The sequence below is a fragment of the Silene latifolia genome, chromosome X (assembly GCF_048544455.1).
Source record: "Silene latifolia isolate original U9 population chromosome X, ASM4854445v1, whole genome shotgun sequence".
NCBI classification, from domain to species: domain Eukaryota; kingdom Viridiplantae; phylum Streptophyta; class Magnoliopsida; order Caryophyllales; family Caryophyllaceae; genus Silene; species Silene latifolia.
The window spans coordinates 337538784-337558566 of record NC_133537.1 but is presented as its reverse complement, the minus strand read 5'-3'; the positions used below and the strand labels follow the sequence as shown (position 1 = coordinate 337558566).

General features: G+C 35.9%; 2 protein-coding genes across 9 annotated transcripts; one reads left to right on the top strand and one right to left on the bottom strand.

The window, feature by feature from the left end:
- The first annotated feature begins 890 nt into the window (after positions 1–890).
- Positions 891–14558, top strand: LOC141619161 (protein ALWAYS EARLY 3). 8 transcript variants are annotated; one of them, XM_074436181.1, is made up of 20 exons: positions 891–1154; positions 2296–2417; positions 2998–3096; positions 3239–3301; positions 4145–4222; positions 4786–4975; positions 5124–5389; positions 5479–5851; positions 6066–6140; positions 6392–6645; positions 6746–6799; positions 7043–7372; positions 7467–7645; positions 8500–8782; positions 8930–9169; positions 10207–10368; positions 10750–10878; positions 11043–11261; positions 12566–12811; positions 14156–14558. In XM_074436181.1, exons 2-20 carry the CDS (start codon positions 2313–2315, stop codon positions 14318–14320), a joined length of 3510 nt encoding a protein of 1169 aa, XP_074292282.1. In that variant the 5' UTR covers positions 891–1154; positions 2296–2312; the 3' UTR covers positions 14321–14558. The 8 variants fall into 8 exon arrangements, with proteins under 8 accessions (XP_074292282.1, XP_074292281.1, XP_074292283.1 ...); XM_074436180.1 differs by having other exon boundaries at positions 900–1154; positions 6743–6799; XM_074436182.1 differs by having other exon boundaries at positions 900–1154; positions 2293–2417.
- A 175-nt stretch (positions 14559–14733) lies between these two features.
- LOC141619162 (protein LATERAL BRANCHING OXIDOREDUCTASE 1) lies at positions 14734–19070 on the bottom strand. Its single transcript, XM_074436187.1, has 4 exons — positions 18755–19070; positions 16804–17051; positions 15464–15791; positions 14734–15093 (listed from the first exon to the last, which is right to left on the bottom strand). The coding sequence occupies exons 1-4, from the start codon at positions 18971–18973 to the stop codon at positions 14833–14835; spliced, it is 1056 nt and encodes a 351-aa protein (XP_074292288.1). The 5' UTR covers positions 18974–19070; the 3' UTR covers positions 14734–14832.
- Between the last annotated feature and the right edge of the window lie 713 nt (positions 19071–19783).

The following is a 19783-nucleotide window of genomic DNA, read 5'->3' as shown; positions in this document are numbered from 1 at the left end:
ACAACATATTACTTCAAGTTAAGATTAAGTTAACAAACATGATGGATACGAGTAAATCCAATCGCAATCCACAAATCCTAATCCATGATAATATTCATATTTGTCTAACGAGATCTTCTTAATGTTAACATTTTGTAGTCCGTACAATACAACATTCACAACAAAAAATATCCTGTCTTAATAAATAAGATAACAATAGATTACAAGTTCGAACCCCTTCCTCCATAGCACTCAGTGACCTAAACCAAACCATCTATATAAGTCATTAACCACTACTTAAACGGTTAAATCCGTCACACTGACATCCCTCGAATGTCGAATCCGATGCAAATAGTGGAATACTAGGAGCTAGGTAGCACCAAAACGGACACGGACACGTGACACGGCATCCCAGGAAATTTAGGACACGGGACAAGTTATTTAAATTTAATAAAATATATATTTTGTCGTTATATATGTGTGATTTTATTTTTGAAAAAAGTATTTGATATTAAATTTAAATAAATGAAGGTAAAATTTGACGTTAAATATAACTTATTCTCATTTCTAAAACCAAAAACCAACTTATAATCAATTTATTTCTACATCTCATTACTTGTCTAAAGAACATCATTTGCCCACCAAATTCAACCATATAACAATTCACGCCATTTACCTTAAATTCAACTTTCCGTTTGAAGGTGTGTCCAAATACCATGGACACAACTCAAAATACCACGGACACGCGTCGGACACGTGCCCAAATAAAAGATGAATGTTAGACACGGCTTTAAAGGTGTCCGACACGTTTTGACGTGTGTCTGACGAGACACTGGTGTCCGACACGGAAACACCGATTAGGAGGAGTGTCCGTGCAACCTAGACTAGGAGTAGGACTCAAATAATTTGACAGCATAACAAAATTTAAAAATTTAAAAAATGTAAACCTGAAAAATCGAGAAAACGGAAAAGATAAAATCAAAAGCACTGAATTTCACAACAAAAATAATTCCACCATTTCTTTTCAACATTTCGCGCTTTTAAATCCCTAATTTCTTCCCCCTTTTCTCCTCTCTCTACACCATTTTAATCCCAATTCATATGAACTTTCTTCATTAATCGCTTAATTGATCATATAACTTACTTCTCACGCTTCCTTCTCACTGATTTCCGAGGTATTATACACTTAATTCTACTACTAATTTGTTTTGTTATGTTTGAATTAATATTTCTTAGGTTTTTGATTTTACTAAGTTTTATTGATTTGTTGATTTTATGATTGTATTTAGTTTGTGATTTTGTTTGATTGTTCGTGTTTTTGGTTGAAATGTGGTTGGTGAATTGTTAAAGTGAGTTGAATTTGATTCCTCATGCATGTGGATTGACTTAATTTGAATTTATTTTGTTCTGATTTTAGCTTTAATTGGTCATAAATTGGGTGTTTTGATACCCTCTTAATGTTTCGATGTCGATTTCGGGGTTAGAGGTTGAATAACTGAAGTACATTTGATTGTTGTTACTAATACATTGTGGAAATGCAGGTTTGAGCTCTAATGTTTAGGAAAGTCCCGATTTTTTTCGACTTATTGTTGGTTTTTGAATGTATTCTGTGTGAAACACATTGATTTAGTTGCTTTTTGAAATCACTTCATACTACCACTGATACTATTGCTAAGGGTGTGTTTGGATTGAGTGATTTGGAGGGAAAAGAAAGGGAGGGAGAGTAGGGTATTTAAAATCCCTTATTTGGATAGCAAATGAGGGTGGAGGGAAATGGAGGGGGAGAGATTTGGAGGGATCCAATTTCCCTCCTCCAAGCCTAATCAAAATCTCTCCACAATAGGCAAGATTTGGAGGGAAATTGTATCCAAACACCCACACTTCATTCCCCCTCCCCTTCCCTTCTCTCCCTTTCCCTTCCCTCATTCCCCCTCCCCTTCCTTTCCCTCCACTTTTGCTATCCAAACACACCCTAATTGTTTTGTTATGTTATGTTCAGTTAGGTATTTTATTCATTAATTTTCATTGATATTATGATTTTATTACGTGTTGATTTCGGGGATATAGGATGATTGTTGTTATTAACACATTGTGGAAATGCAGGTTTGAGCTCTACTGTTTATGAAAGTTCTGATTTTTTTCGTGTACTAGTCGCTTTTTAACTGTATTCTGTGTCAAGCATGTTGATTCAGCTGCTTTTTGAAATTATTATTCATTTAATCGGTCATTTTGTTTTAAAGCCTGTTTGTGTGATTATGGATTTCGGTTTGAGAGTAATGCTCAGTTCTGCTTGTGTTTTGTTTTGGTGTTTAGCAGCCAAGTAAAGCTCCACTATGGCTCCAGTGAGAAAATCAAGGAGTGTGAATAAGCGTCTCCCGTATACGAATGAGGTTTCACCCAGCAAAGGTGGAAATAGTCCTAGTAAAAGTAATAAGCGGGTGGGTGTTATATTATGTATTTTTACTTGTTGCATATTTTTTGTTTTAGTTTTAGCTGCCTACTTTTGGTGCGAATACCCCAAAGGTAACACAAATGTATAGTGTGGTGAGGTTACCGAGTGAAATGTATTACTTTACTGAAGTGCAAGCCTGCTTAGGAATGAGTGTGTGAAATATGGTTTTGTGGACTATTGTTCTAGGTACTCAGCTACGCGTTTCTCAATCTAGTGTTCTAGATTTCTAGGGTTATTCCCCCTCTATCTCGTTTATATTATCACTATTTGACTTTCGTGGTTAAATGATACCGACTTTGACCGACATTTTCTCACAGTAGAGACTAGCTACAACTTTTATATAAAATAATATGAAAATAAAGTGTGAGAAATCTTTAGATACATTATGCATTGATGCTACAAAATATTGGTGAAATTAATGGCCAAACTCAAACTGGGACAACAAAAGTGGGATAGAGGTGGTGATATATAATGCTTTGTGGCAGTAATTTGTTGCCCTTTTATTTTAATCCATGCTAATTTTTGGTATGTTTTCTAGTATTTAACTGCGTCTTTTGTATGCATAGAAGCGAAAGGTATCTGATATGTTAGGACCTCAGTGGAGCAAAGAAGAGCTTCAGCGCTTTTATGAGGCATATCGCAAATATGGGAAGGATTGGAAGAAGGTTGGATGAACATTCTCATTAATTTTGTTTACATTTTGCTCCCTTTTTTCACAACATTCTCTTTCCATCCTTCATGACTGTTGTATATTCTTTTCTAGAAATCATGTTCCAACAATTTAAACTTGCATTTATTGGTCCTTAGGTGGCTGCAGCGGTGCGTAACCGGTCTCTGGAAATGGTAGAGGCCCTATACACCATGAATAGGGTAAGAATGGTTGGGTGATAGCCAATTTTAAGCTTCACCATTTCATTTCCTAGTTTCCTATTGGATGTGCAGTGGTTTTTTACCCACTTGCTCCTGATGCTGGTTTATGGTGGCAGAGGGTTCCCGGTTTCTGCCAATAGAGACTGTACTTTGTACTGACCTTGTAGAATTAACTCCAACTGCTACAATTCATTTAATGGCCAGTCTACAGGAATATGATGCTATTCGTGCTTGCATTCATTTGTAAATTTGGTGCGTGAAATTAGTGTAATAACCGTGGTTATGCTATTTGCCTGGGATATATTTAAGTTTTGGGGTCTTCGATGTTGCACTGCTACTTCCACTTTACCTTGAAGAATTCACGTAGTGTAGTATGCATTTTGTGGAAGTCGGGATAAGATGCTATATTTCTATGGAACCATTACAGTATTATACTTTGTTTTGACCATAGGTTTGGATTTTTCATAGCTAGGCACCCCTATGTTAGCAGTACTTTCATCTATGTGACCTTCAATGTAATTCATCAATTCAAAGTGGATTGCTAACTTCTCACCGCACCAGAGCGATATTCCAGCGGGTTACAATTTTGTTGCTTGATAAGTTTGTACCTTGTTCTTTTTGTGAAGTGAATAAACAACGCTAATTTATATTTGAAATTTCTTCTTAGATATCAATATGTTTTCCTTTCGGTAGATTTTTTTTTATTTACTTAATTTAAATATTGCATTTGTCTTCTTAGTTGCTTTGTGTGGTGGTGGTTTTTATTGAATTTTATACTCTTGAATTCACAAAAGAGTTATCTTTTAAATGAAGCAACTGCTTAAGATTGCATATTTATTTCAGGCGTACTTGTCTCTTCCAGAAGGAACAGCATCTGTGGTTGGTTTAATAGCAATGATGACAGACCATTATTCTATCCTGGTGAGACTTGTGCTACAGATTGCTCTCTTTTATCGGCTAAGCCATCACCTTATTTACCTTTGCCATTGTTTCTTGGCTTCATATTACTTTGTAGTTTGTTCAATGTTTTTATATTATGGGCCTAATATGTCAACATCAGTGGCAGTCTGCAAGACCGTTGAGAGGCAAGATAGAGTACTCCATATTTGTTTTGCCAGACAGCATAATACCCTCTTCCACAGAACAAAAAAAAGAAAAAAGAAAAGAAAATGAGAAACGTGCTCTCCACATGTCCTCATTTTATGAACCCTCTTTTGCAGCAGGGCCCTAAAAAGTAAATTCCCTTATGAGGACCCCAAAGAGGGGACAATGAATTTACGAGTTTGGAAGTTGACTGGTTTGAGTTATCAATAGGCATCGCCCTTAAATTCAACTTCGGAATTCTATCAGCATAGGAGATAAGAGTATTTATCAAATGATATTTTGTAATACAGCCTTCTCTCTTATGAAAACTGTATGATTTGAGACTAAATGTAATGATAACCTTGATTTCACTGGCAAATTTCTTGGTTACAACCTTTCAGGAGGGAAGTGAGAGTGAGCAGGAGAGCAATGACGGTGTTGGAACAGTTCGAAAACCTCATAAGCGTCCTCGTGGAAAACTACAACCCAAAACGAGAGGATTGGATAGACATCTATCGGATGGGTCTCGTTCTCAGTCTCTGCCTACTTCTTATGGTTGTTTGTCACTGCTAAAGAAAAGGCGTCCTGATGGTAAAATCTCATTTGCATGAGTGGAATGATGTCCTCATTTTATTTAGATCGAAACTGAAATCATACTAGAGAATTTAGCGGGAATTACCATCAATGTCCATGACCACTTATGTTGTTCTGCATGTTTGTTTCATATTGCGACACTTAGGAAACCAGCCTAGAGCAGTTGGAAAAAGGACGCCTCGCATCCCCGTAAGATATACTCATGATAGCATTGAAAAGTATATTTCTCCTCCCAAACAAGGGCAAAAGTCAAAGTTGGATGCTGATAATGATGATGATGATGTTGCCCATGAGGTGGCACTGACGTTAGCTGAGGCATCACATAGGGGTGGTTCTCCTCAGGCCTCTCAAACACCTAATAGGAAAAAGGAGACTGCTACGACATCACCTGCTGCTTTTGGTGAAAGAAGGGTACTTTTTCAATAATTTTTTTGTGTCGCTTTAGTCTTAGTGTTTTATTATTATTAGCTTGAGGCCTTGATAAATGAATTATCTTGTAGTGTTCTGAATCAGAGATGTCGAGTGCAAAAAATACTGGAAACGAAATAGCTGATGATGCTTGTGAAGGAAGCCTGGGAAGTACAGAAGGCAATAATAAATTTCATAGAGAGAAACCTCACTTCACTGGCAGGAAAATAGGCGGTACATCAGTTCAACAGAATCCAAGGAAGTCCTATGGAAAGAAGGTAGAAATTGAAGACAGTGCAGACCATGATGTAGATGATATAAGGGAGGCGTGCAGTGGGACTGAAGAAGGTCAAAAGTTCAGCAGTTTTGATAGTAAACTGGGAGCTGAAAGTAGAAATCTTGCTTTTGTTCGACCACCGGGTCAGGCATCTAAAAAGAGGAGCAAAAAGGTTCTGTTTGGTGGAGGTATGCTTGCTTTCTAGATCTTTTTTAATTGCAATGGGTGTCCGTATATTAGTATACGACCATGGTACTGCCCTAGTGGTTTTTCTGAAGAGGTTGTTCCAACTTTTCCTACGCAGCTTCGACACCTCTTTTTCTTAAGTATAGAATTATGGTTGTCTTGTGCTTGAATCCTTTCTTAAAAGAAGAAGAGTAACCAATTCTTATCTTTGTGTAGATGAAAGTGTAGCTTTGGACGCGCTTCAAGCTTTAGCTGATTTGTCCTTCATGATGCCATCTACCGCCGAGGCAGGTATGAATTTCATTCTTCGAGGCACTTTTTTTTCGTAACTGAGAGAGACAAACTTATGTGTCAATCATAATATTCCTTTGATTTTGAATATACTATGTAAAAATATGTCTGCTTCTTTATACTGTTTCGTTCATGCTGTCTCGTAAAGATACAGTATCGACTTTTTACTACTCAATCCCTAGAGATTCCGAGCATTACTTACTAACTGATATGTTAATATCTATTACTAATCTGTTTAATTGTCTCTTCAGAATCGACTGTGCCGTTCAGGGAAGGAAAGGAGAGTGATATTGCCCAGTCCAGGCCACAAAAAATAGTTTTTGCTAGAACAAAACAACGAGCATCACCATCTAAGAATAAAAGAGATCAACCTGCTCACAACACTGAAGTTTTGGAGTCTAAAACAGTGAAATGTGGGAAATTCTCTGTTCCTGATTCAAGGCTCATAGAGGAAATGAAAGATCCAGGCATTCGGAGACGAAAACAAAAGTCCTCTGTGCTTAAAGTTAGTTCACCTGATGGTTTTGTTTTATTAATTTCAGATTGTTTTTTTCCCTGTTGACTTGTTATTTCTATATCGACTGGCTAATTATTTATCTTAGCAGACATCAGTGACAGATGTTAAAGCGGGTGCTGATGAAAGCTTTACACAGAAAGAGGTAAAATTTGTCTATTTAATTTTCTTTATCTTGAAGAACATTTTTGAAGCTTGTCGGAACTATGTGTGGCACTCGACAATCGGTCATGAGTATGACCTTTGAGTCTCGCACAAATCGTTTTTAAGCGAATGAAGATTTTGAGCTGTTTACTAAACGCCCTCTCTTGTTTGCGGGGTATCCAAGTTGCCATTTTTTCTATAAGCTGTAACTTGTATTTATTTGTGTTTCTTTTCTTGCTTTTAGCTTTCAGAACAGGGGATCAAGCCAGTTACAAAAAGTAGGCGTTCATCTCAAAATGCTTCTCGTCACTATCTTGGGCAGTTGGTGAAAAGTTCAGAACATTGTTCTTCAAGTACTGATATTAAGAAGGAAGGAGATGATCAGGCAGTATCGCATATGCAGGCTCCTGCAAATATCAATGTCAACTCGCTAACCAAATCTAGAAGCAGACGTAAATTGAACAAAGAACATATTAACAGGAATTCCAGAGATCTCAAGAACCTGGAGACTTTAGTTAATGACAAATCTAATGCATCAAGATTATTTAGCCTTGATAATATAGATCGGTTCAAGGTAAAACACTTTGTAAAGCGGTTTTTAGGAGTTGAGCTCTTAGGGTGGTTGTGGAGCTGCTTATTTTATTTAGTACTGGTTTCTGTGATTGCAGGAGAAGCTTACCAATTGTCTATCAAATTACCGTGTAAGACGATGGTGTGTCTGCGAGTGGTTTTACAGTGCAATTGACTACCCCTGGTTTGCCAAGAGTGAGTTTGTCGAGTACCTGTATCATGTGGGGCTGGGTCATGTCCCGAGGCTAACTCGTGTCGAGTGGGGAGTCATTAGAAGGTACTGTATGCAGTTCTTTTTTTTCCCTGCAATTCCTTGGATGTATTCTAATTTGTGACTAGTTACCCTTACAAACTGCAATTTATATCGTAATAGACTAATAGTAGCAATCATTTCGACGCAATTTTCGAGGCAATTTTGGATCAAGTGAACCATCCTCTTTGTGTTGGTCAGATAGAGTAGTGTGCGCACAATCCGACTACATTAGTCCATTACCCCTCATTTACAGGGGTGATATTGTTCTATAATTTTGTTCCTATTGAATCAGGTTTCATATTATACTTCATGGTATCCAACCAAATTTTATTATTGGTTTTGAATCTCAATACCTCTCTTGTGTTTTGATGGGTGTAATGTGATGGAAAATTGTCAGATATGAAATTTTTATATTCCTTGGCTGTATATGGACTTAAACTAAGCCTTAGAATCAACCCCTTGCAATTGTGGGGGTTCAAAGAGCCTGCTGGCCTTATACTAGATGCGTTTGTTCGGGTTTGCTTTGGAAGGAATACAAGCCTCTGGCTATATGTTCTGTTTGAAAATGATATAATATCTCAGTGCACAGTATCTGGTTATGTCTTTGAGCCCCCGATAAAAAAAACACCATTTGTTTGTTGTAGTCTATGCTTTTTGGCTAATACTTTTCCGCTGATTGCCAATAGCTTCATTAGAGCTGTATGTATAGTTGTATACACTATACAGAAGTCTTTAGTATACCTGTATCTTACGTTACACATACTTCCGTATAGCAAGCAAATATTCCACATAAGTGGTACTTTTGCATTTTTTGCACACTTTCAACATGCGGTTCATGCGAAATCATATAAAATTAGAACTTTCTGGTTTTAATGCAGCTCACTGGGAAAACCACGGAGGTTTTCAGAGCAATTTCTGAAAGAAGAAAAGGAGAAACTGAATTACTACCGTGAATCTGTTAGGCACCACTACACTGAACTGAGTATGGGCAAAAGAGAAGGACTACCAGCAGACTTGGCGCGCCCTTTAACCGTGGGCCAGCGTGTTATTTCTATTCATCCTCAAACAAGAGAGGTTCACAACGGAAGTATATTGACGGTAGATCACAATAGATGCCGGGTCCAGTTTGATAAGCCTGATCTCGGAGTTGAATTTGTCAAGGTACTTTATATGGCTGTTCATCGTCAGCTGCTAAATTTTGCATTTTCCAATTTCAATTTAGCTTAATTTTGATATTTTTGTACATCTAATTGATAATGTTGGGTGATTGGAAATTGAAAAGTTTTGATTGCCTATCGAATCATCCAGGACATTGATTGCATGCCCTTAAATCCTTTGGAAAATATGCCCACATCTCTGAAGAGACACAATATTGTCGTGGATAAGCTGTACGAAGCTTTAAAGCAGTTCAATGTTGCTGAAAGATCAGATGATAGGATGAAGGAAGATTTCAGTAAAATTACTCCGAGCCATAAGGTGGAAATTGTTGATGGTGCCTCAGATGTCTCTCCTGGTTTTCTTACAAACAATATGTCAAAGCACGCAAAGGTAAGTTGATTACGCTGGTCTTATGATTGAGTTCTCTTTAAAAAGTTTATAACCTCAGTAGCTAACCAAATAACCAATCTTCTACTGAAATCACATAATCGTCCCATATGCTTCTCAATAAAACTGAACACGAGCCTTCTATAAATATTTGAAGAACTTTTCTCAATGGTTAAACCTTGATGCGTGAAACTACTACTATAAGTTATTTTGGTATCTTGTGAGGCTTTTCCTGTTTTAGTGTTTTATATATAACTTGTGAATTGAATGAGTAGAGCCAATGTCAATACATTCATCCTTCCATAGTTGATATTTTTCTGCATTAGTAAGTAAACTAATCTGCCAGGAAATAATGTATTGGTATGTCAAACATTTTAATTCATTTGTTCTTTTGAGATTCAGGAGGCTTTCATTGTATAATGTGTCCTTCTGCACCTTTATAGTTTTTTCGATATTTATTAATAATATGTGGTAATGGTAATATAAAATAGTCCTCAGGTTGGGGAAACTACAACTAAGATCCTACGTACAAAAATTGATTGTGTTAATGAATTCTTTGTTTCCTTGAATGCAACCTTGCTAGGTGGTAATGGCAATATATGAGAAAATTAGAGGAGAGCTGATCCCTTCCCATTATGACAAGACATAATACCGTTACCTTAATTTATGACCTCTTTTTAGAACAATCTGCTATGTTTTGGAATTTCAAAGTGTCATGTCACGGATGTTATCTAAGTGAAAATGCGGCAGGCTTCTGCGTTGGTGTTGTTGAAGTAGAATGTTGACTTGTACTTTGCTACAAAACCATTATCGTAGCCTGCCGCTGGTGTGAATGTAGTATGTGATGTACATGTATGGATCCTTTTTTTCTTAAGAGTAAGCCACTTATAGATGATGATACTCATGTAGGCAGCAAATTCTGTACTGCAGCTAGTTTGGCAACTCTAGATGTCGAAGTCCTACTTGCCTTATTTGTTTAATATATATGTATGAAAAGCTGCGTTGCACTGATTCTTTTTTATATTTTTTCTTGTGCCAAGGAGGGTTTTGTAAGTCCAAATGCACATTGTAAGGTGGGGCATAGTGAACTTGTCAGCCCTCAGCAAGCAATTATTTATAAGCAGTCTGCTCTGTCCCAGATCCAAGCAAAGGAGGCTGATATCCGTGCTCTAGCAGAATTGACGCGTGCTCTCGATAAAAAGGTATATATGTAAGGATGTTACCACAAAGTTGTTACTGAATTTTGTTTCAGAATAATTCCGATGGCCTTCTTGCCAAAGCTGTCCTATTGAAGAGTTTGCCAGCATAATTATTTCGCTATGAAGTTTGGTTTATAGTGTGTGGGTGGGGGGAACAACCATGCCACCTTGCCATGTCAGCAATCCAACCATTTGGGATTGTTTGGATGGTGGAGTTTGGAAAACTCAACTATTTCATTCTCCCCTCCCTTTCCCTCCATCCCCTTTCCAAGCTCTTAATTGATTTAATCTAACTTGTGAAATTAACTTTATTAACTTATTGTCGCGTTTCTCTTTGCCAATCTATGTTGCTTAGCAGCTTAGCTATGCTATTGTGTTTTGCAGAATGCACTGGTGAATGAATTGAAACGCATGAATGACGATGTTTCTGAAAATAGCTCTCTTAAAGGCGTAGATTCTTTCAAGAAGCAATATGCGGCTGTGCTTGTGCAATTAAATGAGATTTTGGATCAGGCATGTTATATGGTTATGTATATACATTTTTCCTGGACTACATTATTGCTCTGTCAAAGAGATATGTCAATTGCAAGTTAGCTATGTAGTTACGTACTTGCATCATTCAAATTGTGTCCTGCAAACAAAGCGGTTTTTCTGATCTCTGTTCCCTTGTTCTGCAGGTTTCGTCAGCTTTATTATGCTTAAGACAGCGTAATACTTATCAAGGGAACTCTGGACTGACTGGCCATAAGCCGATGTCAATTTTAGAGCATCGTGGCAACATTGTTACCCCTCTCAATTGCTTGCCACCTGATTCTCAGGAGACAGGCTCCCAAGTTTACGAAATTGTTGATTCTTCCAGGGTAAATGCCCGAAAGATGGTTGATGCCGTGCTTCAGGTAAAACTATCTAGCTCTAGTCAGAGTGTCAGATTCTTCATTTTCATTATTCTATACCGGGGGATTATACTGTGAGAGGAGTTTGTTCATCTTACAATAACTTCTAGGAATGCTCTCCTCAATTGTGTGACTATCTATAAATTGTACTCCCTCCATCCACTTTTAAACTACCTCCTTTCCTTTTTTTGGCTGTCCATCTTTAAACTTTTTACGTTGGAATCTTTTCTCTTTTGTCTGTTTTCTGTGGCTATTATTGTTTCAACCCCACATCTTTACTCAAGTTCCATTTTAAACCAACATATTCCTAAAGCTCTTAAAGTCTTAAACTATGTGCCCAATGTACCATGAAGATTAAAAATGGATGGACAGAGTATCTGAGAGTATGTTAAATGTAGGAAGAAACATTCTGAATATCACACGTGACATCTCTTCATTTGAGTTTTACATTACTTGAATGTGAAGTTAAGGTGGTGTAGCTTTCTGAAGGATATGGTCATGTATGATGTCAGGAGCTAAAAACGCAAAACTGGTTGCATGGTATTGAGAAGTTGAAACACTCTGCAAGATTGTGAATATACGACCAACTTATTTGTTAGCGAGAAATGAGAGCTATATTAATATGATAGGTGTCATGGCATATACGCGAAGCTTTAGTTTTCTAAAGTATGTGTTCGACCAGAACACCACCTTCGACCAATAGTCCAATACTATTCTGGTGAATGATGATGTATTTGAGACATTGAGTTGGCCTCTAGTGTAATTCCCCTATCGAAGTAAAAATGCAAGTAATGTTCTCTTCTATTCCTGGGAACTATATCCAGGGGTCCATTGGTGGATTTTGGATTTTTGAACTATGGGAAATAGTCTCCTTTTTCACTAAGAATGATTTTGGCCCTTGTTGGCTTTGCCTGTGAGGTCACTACGTGATAGGTATTGGATGTGCATAATTTAAGTATTTTCGTCCTTCATGCTTGGCACAAGGTGGTTTTGTCCTTCAATGGGTTAGGCTTGGTTTGTTTACTTTCATAGTAAAAGAAAGATGCATGGATTTATTGATGGACCTTCATGCTTGGCACAAGGTGGTTTTGTCCTTCAATGGTGACGGTTGTACAGAATTATGTGTGAAATTTTCTTTAAAAATCATGATTGTGCTTTTGTTTGGATGGTAAATTGCCATAATGCCAAGTTCCAGGATAGCTATTGTGTCGGAGTTCGATCTCATACTAAAACTATGCTTGATCTAGTGGCTCGTGTTTTCTAAATTGTTGGCCACTGGTCATTTAACCTCTTGTCACTTGTTCCAGGTCGTTTCTCAACTAAAGGAAGCAGCAAATCTAAGTCATAAGGTTGCTAATGATGCAGATCGTGTGACTAATTGGCCTTCGGTTGACAAATCCACTCTGCCACTGCAAGCCACTGAACTTAACGGGAGTTTATCTTGTCAGAATCAAGCATATGGTGTCTGTTCAAACAAAGTATCTTCTGATGGAGAAGCACAAGTTCCCTCAGAGCTCATCTCAAATTGTGTGTCTACATTGCTAATGATTCAGGTATGTTTTAATATTTGCTTCCTACTGGTTGTATTTGGCTTTAGTATTGTGATTGTTACTATTTCTCCATGAACACAACATGCCATCTACAAGAATTAAATGGAAGTTATTGTTGCATGCTAAACCCGTCCATCTAAGGTTCTACATGATGACCTAGTATGATTAACAAAGTTGGTTGCCTCACAAGGCTGTGGCGGATTTTGTTCAGGGTCTGACAGGCCTGTAAACGGCCGATTATTATCAATCCCTTATCTGGCCCTTGCCCACCTGCCCATCTCTGACTGCCAGGGAGAGGAGCAGAGGAACTTGCCATACTTTAGAAAGGCCTTTATTAAGAATGTTATGTGCATATAGTTCGTCATATAAGGAGAAAATACTGGTTTTCTGCCATCAAATGCAAATTTAATCATTTGGGTATATAATTTCTATACCTATTTAGAAAAAAGTACGACTGTGTTACGTGTCTGACTGTCGCTGGCTACCTGGCTCGCTGCACCTTTCCTTTGTCCATGGTCCCTTTTGGATGGTGTTTTACCCTTAGGCATGCTCCCTTTGTTTCAGAGTAAGATTCACATGTAATATAGTAAAATAATAAACAATGAAGGCAAGTGGACAAATATGGTGCAATTTCTGTAATTAGAAACCAGGACGAAATCGTCCAACTCCAAAGCATTTACCACCCATTAAGTAAACAGAAAAAATTCCAGTGTGAAGCTTTTTTTGTTTTTGTTTTATGACATCTCAAATGTGAACCTTATCCTAAGAAGCTATATGCAAAGCATCTAAAAAATGATAGTACCTTCCATAGTATTAAAGCTTGATTTGCTATTGCAATCGGTCAAACGTGCTTGATTTCGTTCAATTTGCTATAAAATACGGTCGAGTAAACTAAAATATCTTGATAACTCGATCACATATAGTGTCGCAGTCAATATTTTAAACCATGCTGCCTTTATAATAATTGCAATATGCAAGAATGAGCATGATGTGATGGTGAAATACAAGTTCTGGCTGCAGATGTTTAAGCATTCTATGGGTTTTCTTATGAGTTTATTTATCTCTGTCCTTGGTAATCTCATTAAGAAATACTGTATGTGACAAAATAGTGCTTGTGTTTCTTAGGGCACAAATTATCATTATAGACGGACACTATCCGTCTATAGCTATAGACGGATAGTGTCCCTCTCACAAATGAAAGTGGGTAGTGCAAGTGGGTGGGAAATGGATACCCCCACTTGCCCTCCCACTTTAATTTTGTGAGAGGGCCACTATCCGTCTACCGGATTGTAGGGAGGGAATACGGAGTATTTGATTTTGTGATTTAACAGTTCATGCATATTGCAGAAATGTACAGAGCGTCAGTTCCCGCCAGCTGAGGTCGCACAGATACTAGACTTCGCTGTCACAAGTCTGCAACCGCGCTGTTCACAAAACCTTCCTGTATATTCAGAGATACAGAAATGCATGGGAATCATCCGAAACCAAATACTGGCTCTTATACCGACTTAATCCCACACTTTCGCCCAACCTTTGTATTCTATGTAAATAAATTCATAAGTTGTAGATGCAATTCATAAGATATGGGGTGCATGAACTAGCTCAAGTTATCCCCCCTTGAAAATTTCTGTATCATTTACCATATGATTGTGTGCAAAATCGGAAATATTACTCGAATCAATATATATTTTCTCATTCATTGTAACGATTCACTGCTTCGGAAATAAAAGGTACTTATCCTATTTTCTAATAATATTCCAGTAATTTTTATTTTTTTATTTTTTTATTTTGATAGTAAAAAAAAATTGTTACTATTCATGAATAATACTTGTAATAATACATAATAAGTTTTTACAAATTACAATCCAAACCGTTGTCATAATGCTATATTTGCATATTACTGGAGCATAGAGTTTTTTTTTTTTTTGGCAGCGGATTACGGAGTACTATTTACAGCGTAGATAACAAATTCGAGACCATCTACTTGCGCTTGTTGCAGGGTTTGAGATCGATATCTTAGCAGGTCACGCCATTGCATCAGTTGTCAGTTTCGCAAACTCTAGTGTCCTCTTCCCCTGGAGCTTACGGGATACATAGTGTCGACTGTACTCTCCATGGTTATAGTACCTGTACTTGACCGGATTGTTTTGATTCACAAACTCGGACATTGGTCCGAGTTCCACTTGGTAGCTTGGAGCATAAAAGGTGACTATTGATAGCCTGTCTTTCACCTCATTCGTCACTGCTCTATGCTCGACACTCTTGTATTTCCCGTTTGTTAAAACCTACACACGACGACAGCCATCAGATTACTGTAAAAACACAAATACTATCCTACAACCAGTTGTATAGTAGCATTGTACAACCGCCTCAAAGTTATTGAGCTCTTACACATAGTTGTTGAGCTATTTTACAAGTTATTGAACTATTTTACAAAGTTATTGAGCTTAATAATTATTCTGTTAAGCTCGATAACTTTGTATCATAGCTCGATAATTTTGTTAGTAGAGCTCAATAACTTTATAACAAAGTTCAACTACATTGAATAAGTTGTATATAGAACCAGTTGTATAATACAATAACTGCTGTAAAAACATCAAAACTTGAAAATACGGAGTAACAGTCAGGTAATGCAATTATCGTCAAATTCCTTACTTCGATAGTATCTCCAATGTTGACGACAAGACTATTTGGGACCGGCTGAAGCGAAACCCAGTTGTTTTCTTTGAGGAATTGAAGTCCAACAGAGCTGTCTTTTTTCTGGTGTAAAATGGTGATCGCGCTTCCATCAGAATGCGGGCTGAGGCCTAAAACAAGGTCGGGTCTCGGACATGGTGGATAATAATTCATCCTAATTGCCTGCACATTTTCTCCAAATATTTCCTCAAAGACTTCAGCTCTTACATTAAGGCTCATTGCTATGTACCTTAACACCTTCTTGCATAGCTTCCCTATCTCACTTTGGTACAACTCAATTGTTTCACTACAACATATATCGAATATGGTTAACAACAACACTACCACAAAGCCTCAGAGGGAGAAAAAGGATTATACATCGGATGTATTACATCAGACTCCATATATATTTGAGTTTTTGTGTATTTTTTTCGAGCTTTATAAAGTTAAAAGTTACATGTTAGTTTTTTGACGTCAAAACTCAAATTTTTCTGAGGTTATATGTAATATTTTTGAGTTATATTGTAATTTTTATAGTTTTATGTTGAAAAGAATAAACTCAAAAACTTTCTAATAAAACTCATAATTTTTAAAACAAAACTCAAAAACTTTATCTTAATGCTCAAAAACTATACCATCTGATGTATAATCCACTTACTGAAAAGTATCACAAGACGATAATATGATTACGTACGTAATACTCCCTCCCATTCATCAGATTCTTTACATTTTCCTTTTTAAGCATAACCCAACCCACTACCCTTAAAAGTCAAATGCACGCGAGTTCTTTAAAATCCGCACCAAAAAGCAAATGTAAACAATTTGATGAATGGGAGGGAGCATATAACTATCGTTTATGAAAACGCGTAATTTAGATTACGATATATATTTAACATTTACAAATGTTAAATAGAATGAATAAGACAAAATCAGAATGCACCAAGCCAGAAAAGCCAAAGATTTGTCTAAAAAGTTCGAGTGAGATGATAATTGACCCGTTTTAATGTTAAGCCGGATATATCCGTCTTAAGAAAGACTAATTGTATACTCCCTCCATTCAACTCTACTTTACAACTTTCTATTTTGCGCACTATTCACAAGCGGACATTCAACTTCAATTTTCTCTCGATACATAAGTGAAAATATATTCATGTGGAATCTTATTTGATTCGTCTTTAAAAGTACATTAAAAATATTTAACTTTTATAATTTTTGCAAATACGCAGCTAATGATATTTATCGTGTAAAAGCTGCGTTGACAAACGTGATAAAATAAAGTTGGAAAGTGGAGTTGAATGGAGGGAGTAACATTTTAATACCTGAAGTTGGGTGGATTTGTAGGCCAAAGATTAGGGTTCCTTATGAAAGGAGGGTCCACACCAAGAGCAAACATGTTGCACCAATCTAACTTTTGTTGATCAGAGAAAACAAAGGCTTGACCATAACCTTGAAAAGCTCCAGGAGTCATTTCATATTTTTGCTTTTCTTGTAATGGAAGCATGAAGAATTCCATAGCCTTGTTCTCTATATTATCAAGCAATTTCTCTCCAATACCATGGTTTATAACCTAATGCAAATAAATGTTTTGTAATACATGGCATGAATCTTATCTTTATTAATTCAGAAGACAATACTCAATCCAGGACGCGCCACCTCATTAATTCAGCCTTTTTTTTTAATTCATGTTATGATGGGACCCGTTAGTGTGCAAATGAGTATATTTCTTTAGAATTCCGTCAATACAAATATCCTACAAATTCCGTCGTAGAAGAAATATTATGAAATAATTTTATACATTCCGAATAAATGATATTAATAGCATATAAGCGGTATGAAGTACAAATTAGAATAAATGAAAATAATACTATGAAATAATTTTATACATTCCGAATAGTTTGATAAAACTATATTTATACATATGCAATAAATTTACTAACAACGAGTTCAAAGCGATAATAGCCCAAGCTTTACACTTGATTTTATTTGTATACAGATTATTAATTTTATTTTAACAATTCGAAATTTTATGATAAATACGACATCTTTGAATTTGTTAGTTAAAAATAATAAATATTTAATTATCAAAACAAAATACAAAGTATTATTTATCGATCCATGTACTTCATTGTATATGGGCTTACTAACACACACTAATTTCACCAATAAATCATATAAGTTTTGACATTTGATGTTAGACTAAGCCGTGTTAAAGTAGATTATTAAATTATATTTTTTTATTCGGGGTGTAAAGTTTTTTATGTATGCAAATTTTATTTACAATAGTATATTACCTTATTTCCTCTTAAACCATTACATTTGAACACGTAGTTGAAACGAGTGTAAACATATTATGTAGATCGCTGATTTAGACCAACTAGATAATTACAATAGAAATGCAACAAAAAAAAATCATCCAAAATCATTAATATCGGCCCAAATACATACCCGTGCAATTTTGCACGGGCTTAAAACTAGTAATATTGTTAAATGATGGCACATTTTGACTAGAAATGATATTCATGCAAGCATAGTATTAAATCTCGGTTTCAGTCAGGTTCACTCTTATTGTACTGACTATTACAGGCTTACAGCCTAGACAATCTCGTAAAATATGGCTTTTGTTAGTTATTTTGAACAAAAATGCTATTGGGTTATTCTATGTGGTACTCCTGTTTTTTTTCAAAATCTACGTGATAGCCCTGTGTTTTTGAAAACATAAGTGGTACTCCTAACCTTTGTAAAATGTTCTCAAGATAACTAAACTACTAAAAATCACATTTTTAAATAGTTAAATTTTGTAAAGAAAATATGTTTACGATTGACTAAACAATGTTTATGTATATGGCATGACAAATTATTGCCAAAACAAGCAATGCAAAATGTATAAACTAAACAATTAAAAGAGGCGGATTAGAGTATTTTGGGCATTTTAAGATGTTTTCATTAAGTTCAGGGGTACTACTAATATTTTTGAAAAGCAAGGAATACCACGTAGAATTTGAAAAAGTACAAGGGTACCACGTAGAAAAACCCAAAAATATTTATGCAAGTTGCATAGTATTAAATCTCGGTTTCAGTCAGGGTCTATTATATTGACTATTTTGGGGTGCAACCTTGATTATATTTAAGACCTTGCATGCATGTTCATTTAAGTAAACCAACTTTTTTGGTTGCACAAGTATATCATAAGATTGTGTATAAATAAAAAAAACTCCTCCGTCCAGCAAACAAACGTAAACAAATGACTAAGACGGAGATAGTATTTAGTACCTGAAAGAATCCCCAATCTTGGCAAGCAACTGCTAAATTAGCGATTTCACTTAAATCACCATCATTTATCTTTGCAAGGTCAATTATGGGAACTTGATTAAGTATATTATTGTTAGAAAATGTTGGTAGAAGTGGTCTCTCATGTAAATCTCTTACAAATCTATCAGGAATAATTGTGTTTTTGAGTTCTTGCACATCATGTATGTTACTTGTCTTCATATTTTGGGTTGTTATATGTTAAATTTGATGTATATTGTCTTGCACAAATTAATTGGAGGGCCTAAGCCTAAAACATTTAGCATCCTTTATTTATAATATAATGTGGGAAAGTAAAAGCACAAAATAATTTGGAGCATGATGCATAAAACTTGTCCCTTTTTTCAATCTTTGCGGCATGGGGATCCCACGTTGATCGCACTAATAATAATAAGGGGTACAAAAATGAGATGATGTCACTATATCGAGTCCCTCAGTATCACTCTCTTACATATCTTATACAGAATTTATTACATACTTCATTTATTCCCGTAATTAGTTTACATTTGCTCTATTTTATGAGAGGAAATAAAGCAAATGTAAATTATTGGCTAAAAAGGAGGGAATAGTAGCTGTGAAAGGGTGATACCGAGACTTGATAATGGCTGGACTAACCATATCATTATAACATTAATAATAAATTGAATTAAACTTCAAAAAAATATAAGTGGAGAAACCATTTTTTGTGTTCAATATATAGAGTGTTAGGACTCCACTTAAAATATATTTCAGTAATTATAATTCTATGGAGTATTTTTTTTAACGGGTTAAATGACTTTATATTCACATTTTAAGAATTTAAGTGAATGATCAAGGTACAAAATATTGTAAAGAAAAGTTTTCTATTTCTACATAATTTTGACCTCACTTAATTTTGATATTAGCTAGATAAAATGGTACTTATTGTTTTATTAAGGACTAAAATATCAAAGTACCGTAATTTATAAAATAAAGAATTCTCAAGAGATTCAGGTCCAAGCCTCTCCAAGAGCA

Bases quoted from the DNA above. Each gene is read 5' to 3' on its own strand.
- LOC141619161 (XM_074436180.1), top strand. From the start codon at position 2,313: ATGGCTCCAGTGAGAAAATCAAGGAGTGTGAATAAGCGTCTCCCGTAT. The intron at 6,141-6,391 runs GTATGAATTTCA...TTGTCTCTTCAG, and splicing joins GCCATCTACCGCCGAGGCAG to AATCGACTGTGCCGTTCAGG. The intron at 7,373-7,466 runs GTAAAACACTTT...CTGTGATTGCAG, and splicing joins ATAATATAGATCGGTTCAAG to GAGAAGCTTACCAATTGTCT.
- LOC141619162 (XM_074436187.1), bottom strand. From the start codon at position 18,973: ATGAAGACAAGTAACATACATGATGTGCAAGAACTCAAAAACACAATT. The intron at 17,052-18,754 runs GTACTAAATACT...TATTTGCATTAG, and splicing joins AAGATTGGGGATTCTTTCAG to GTTATAAACCATGGTATTGG. The intron at 15,792-16,803 runs GTATTAAAATGT...TATATGTTGTAG, and splicing joins ACAAATCCACCCAACTTCAG to TGAAACAATTGAGTTGTACC.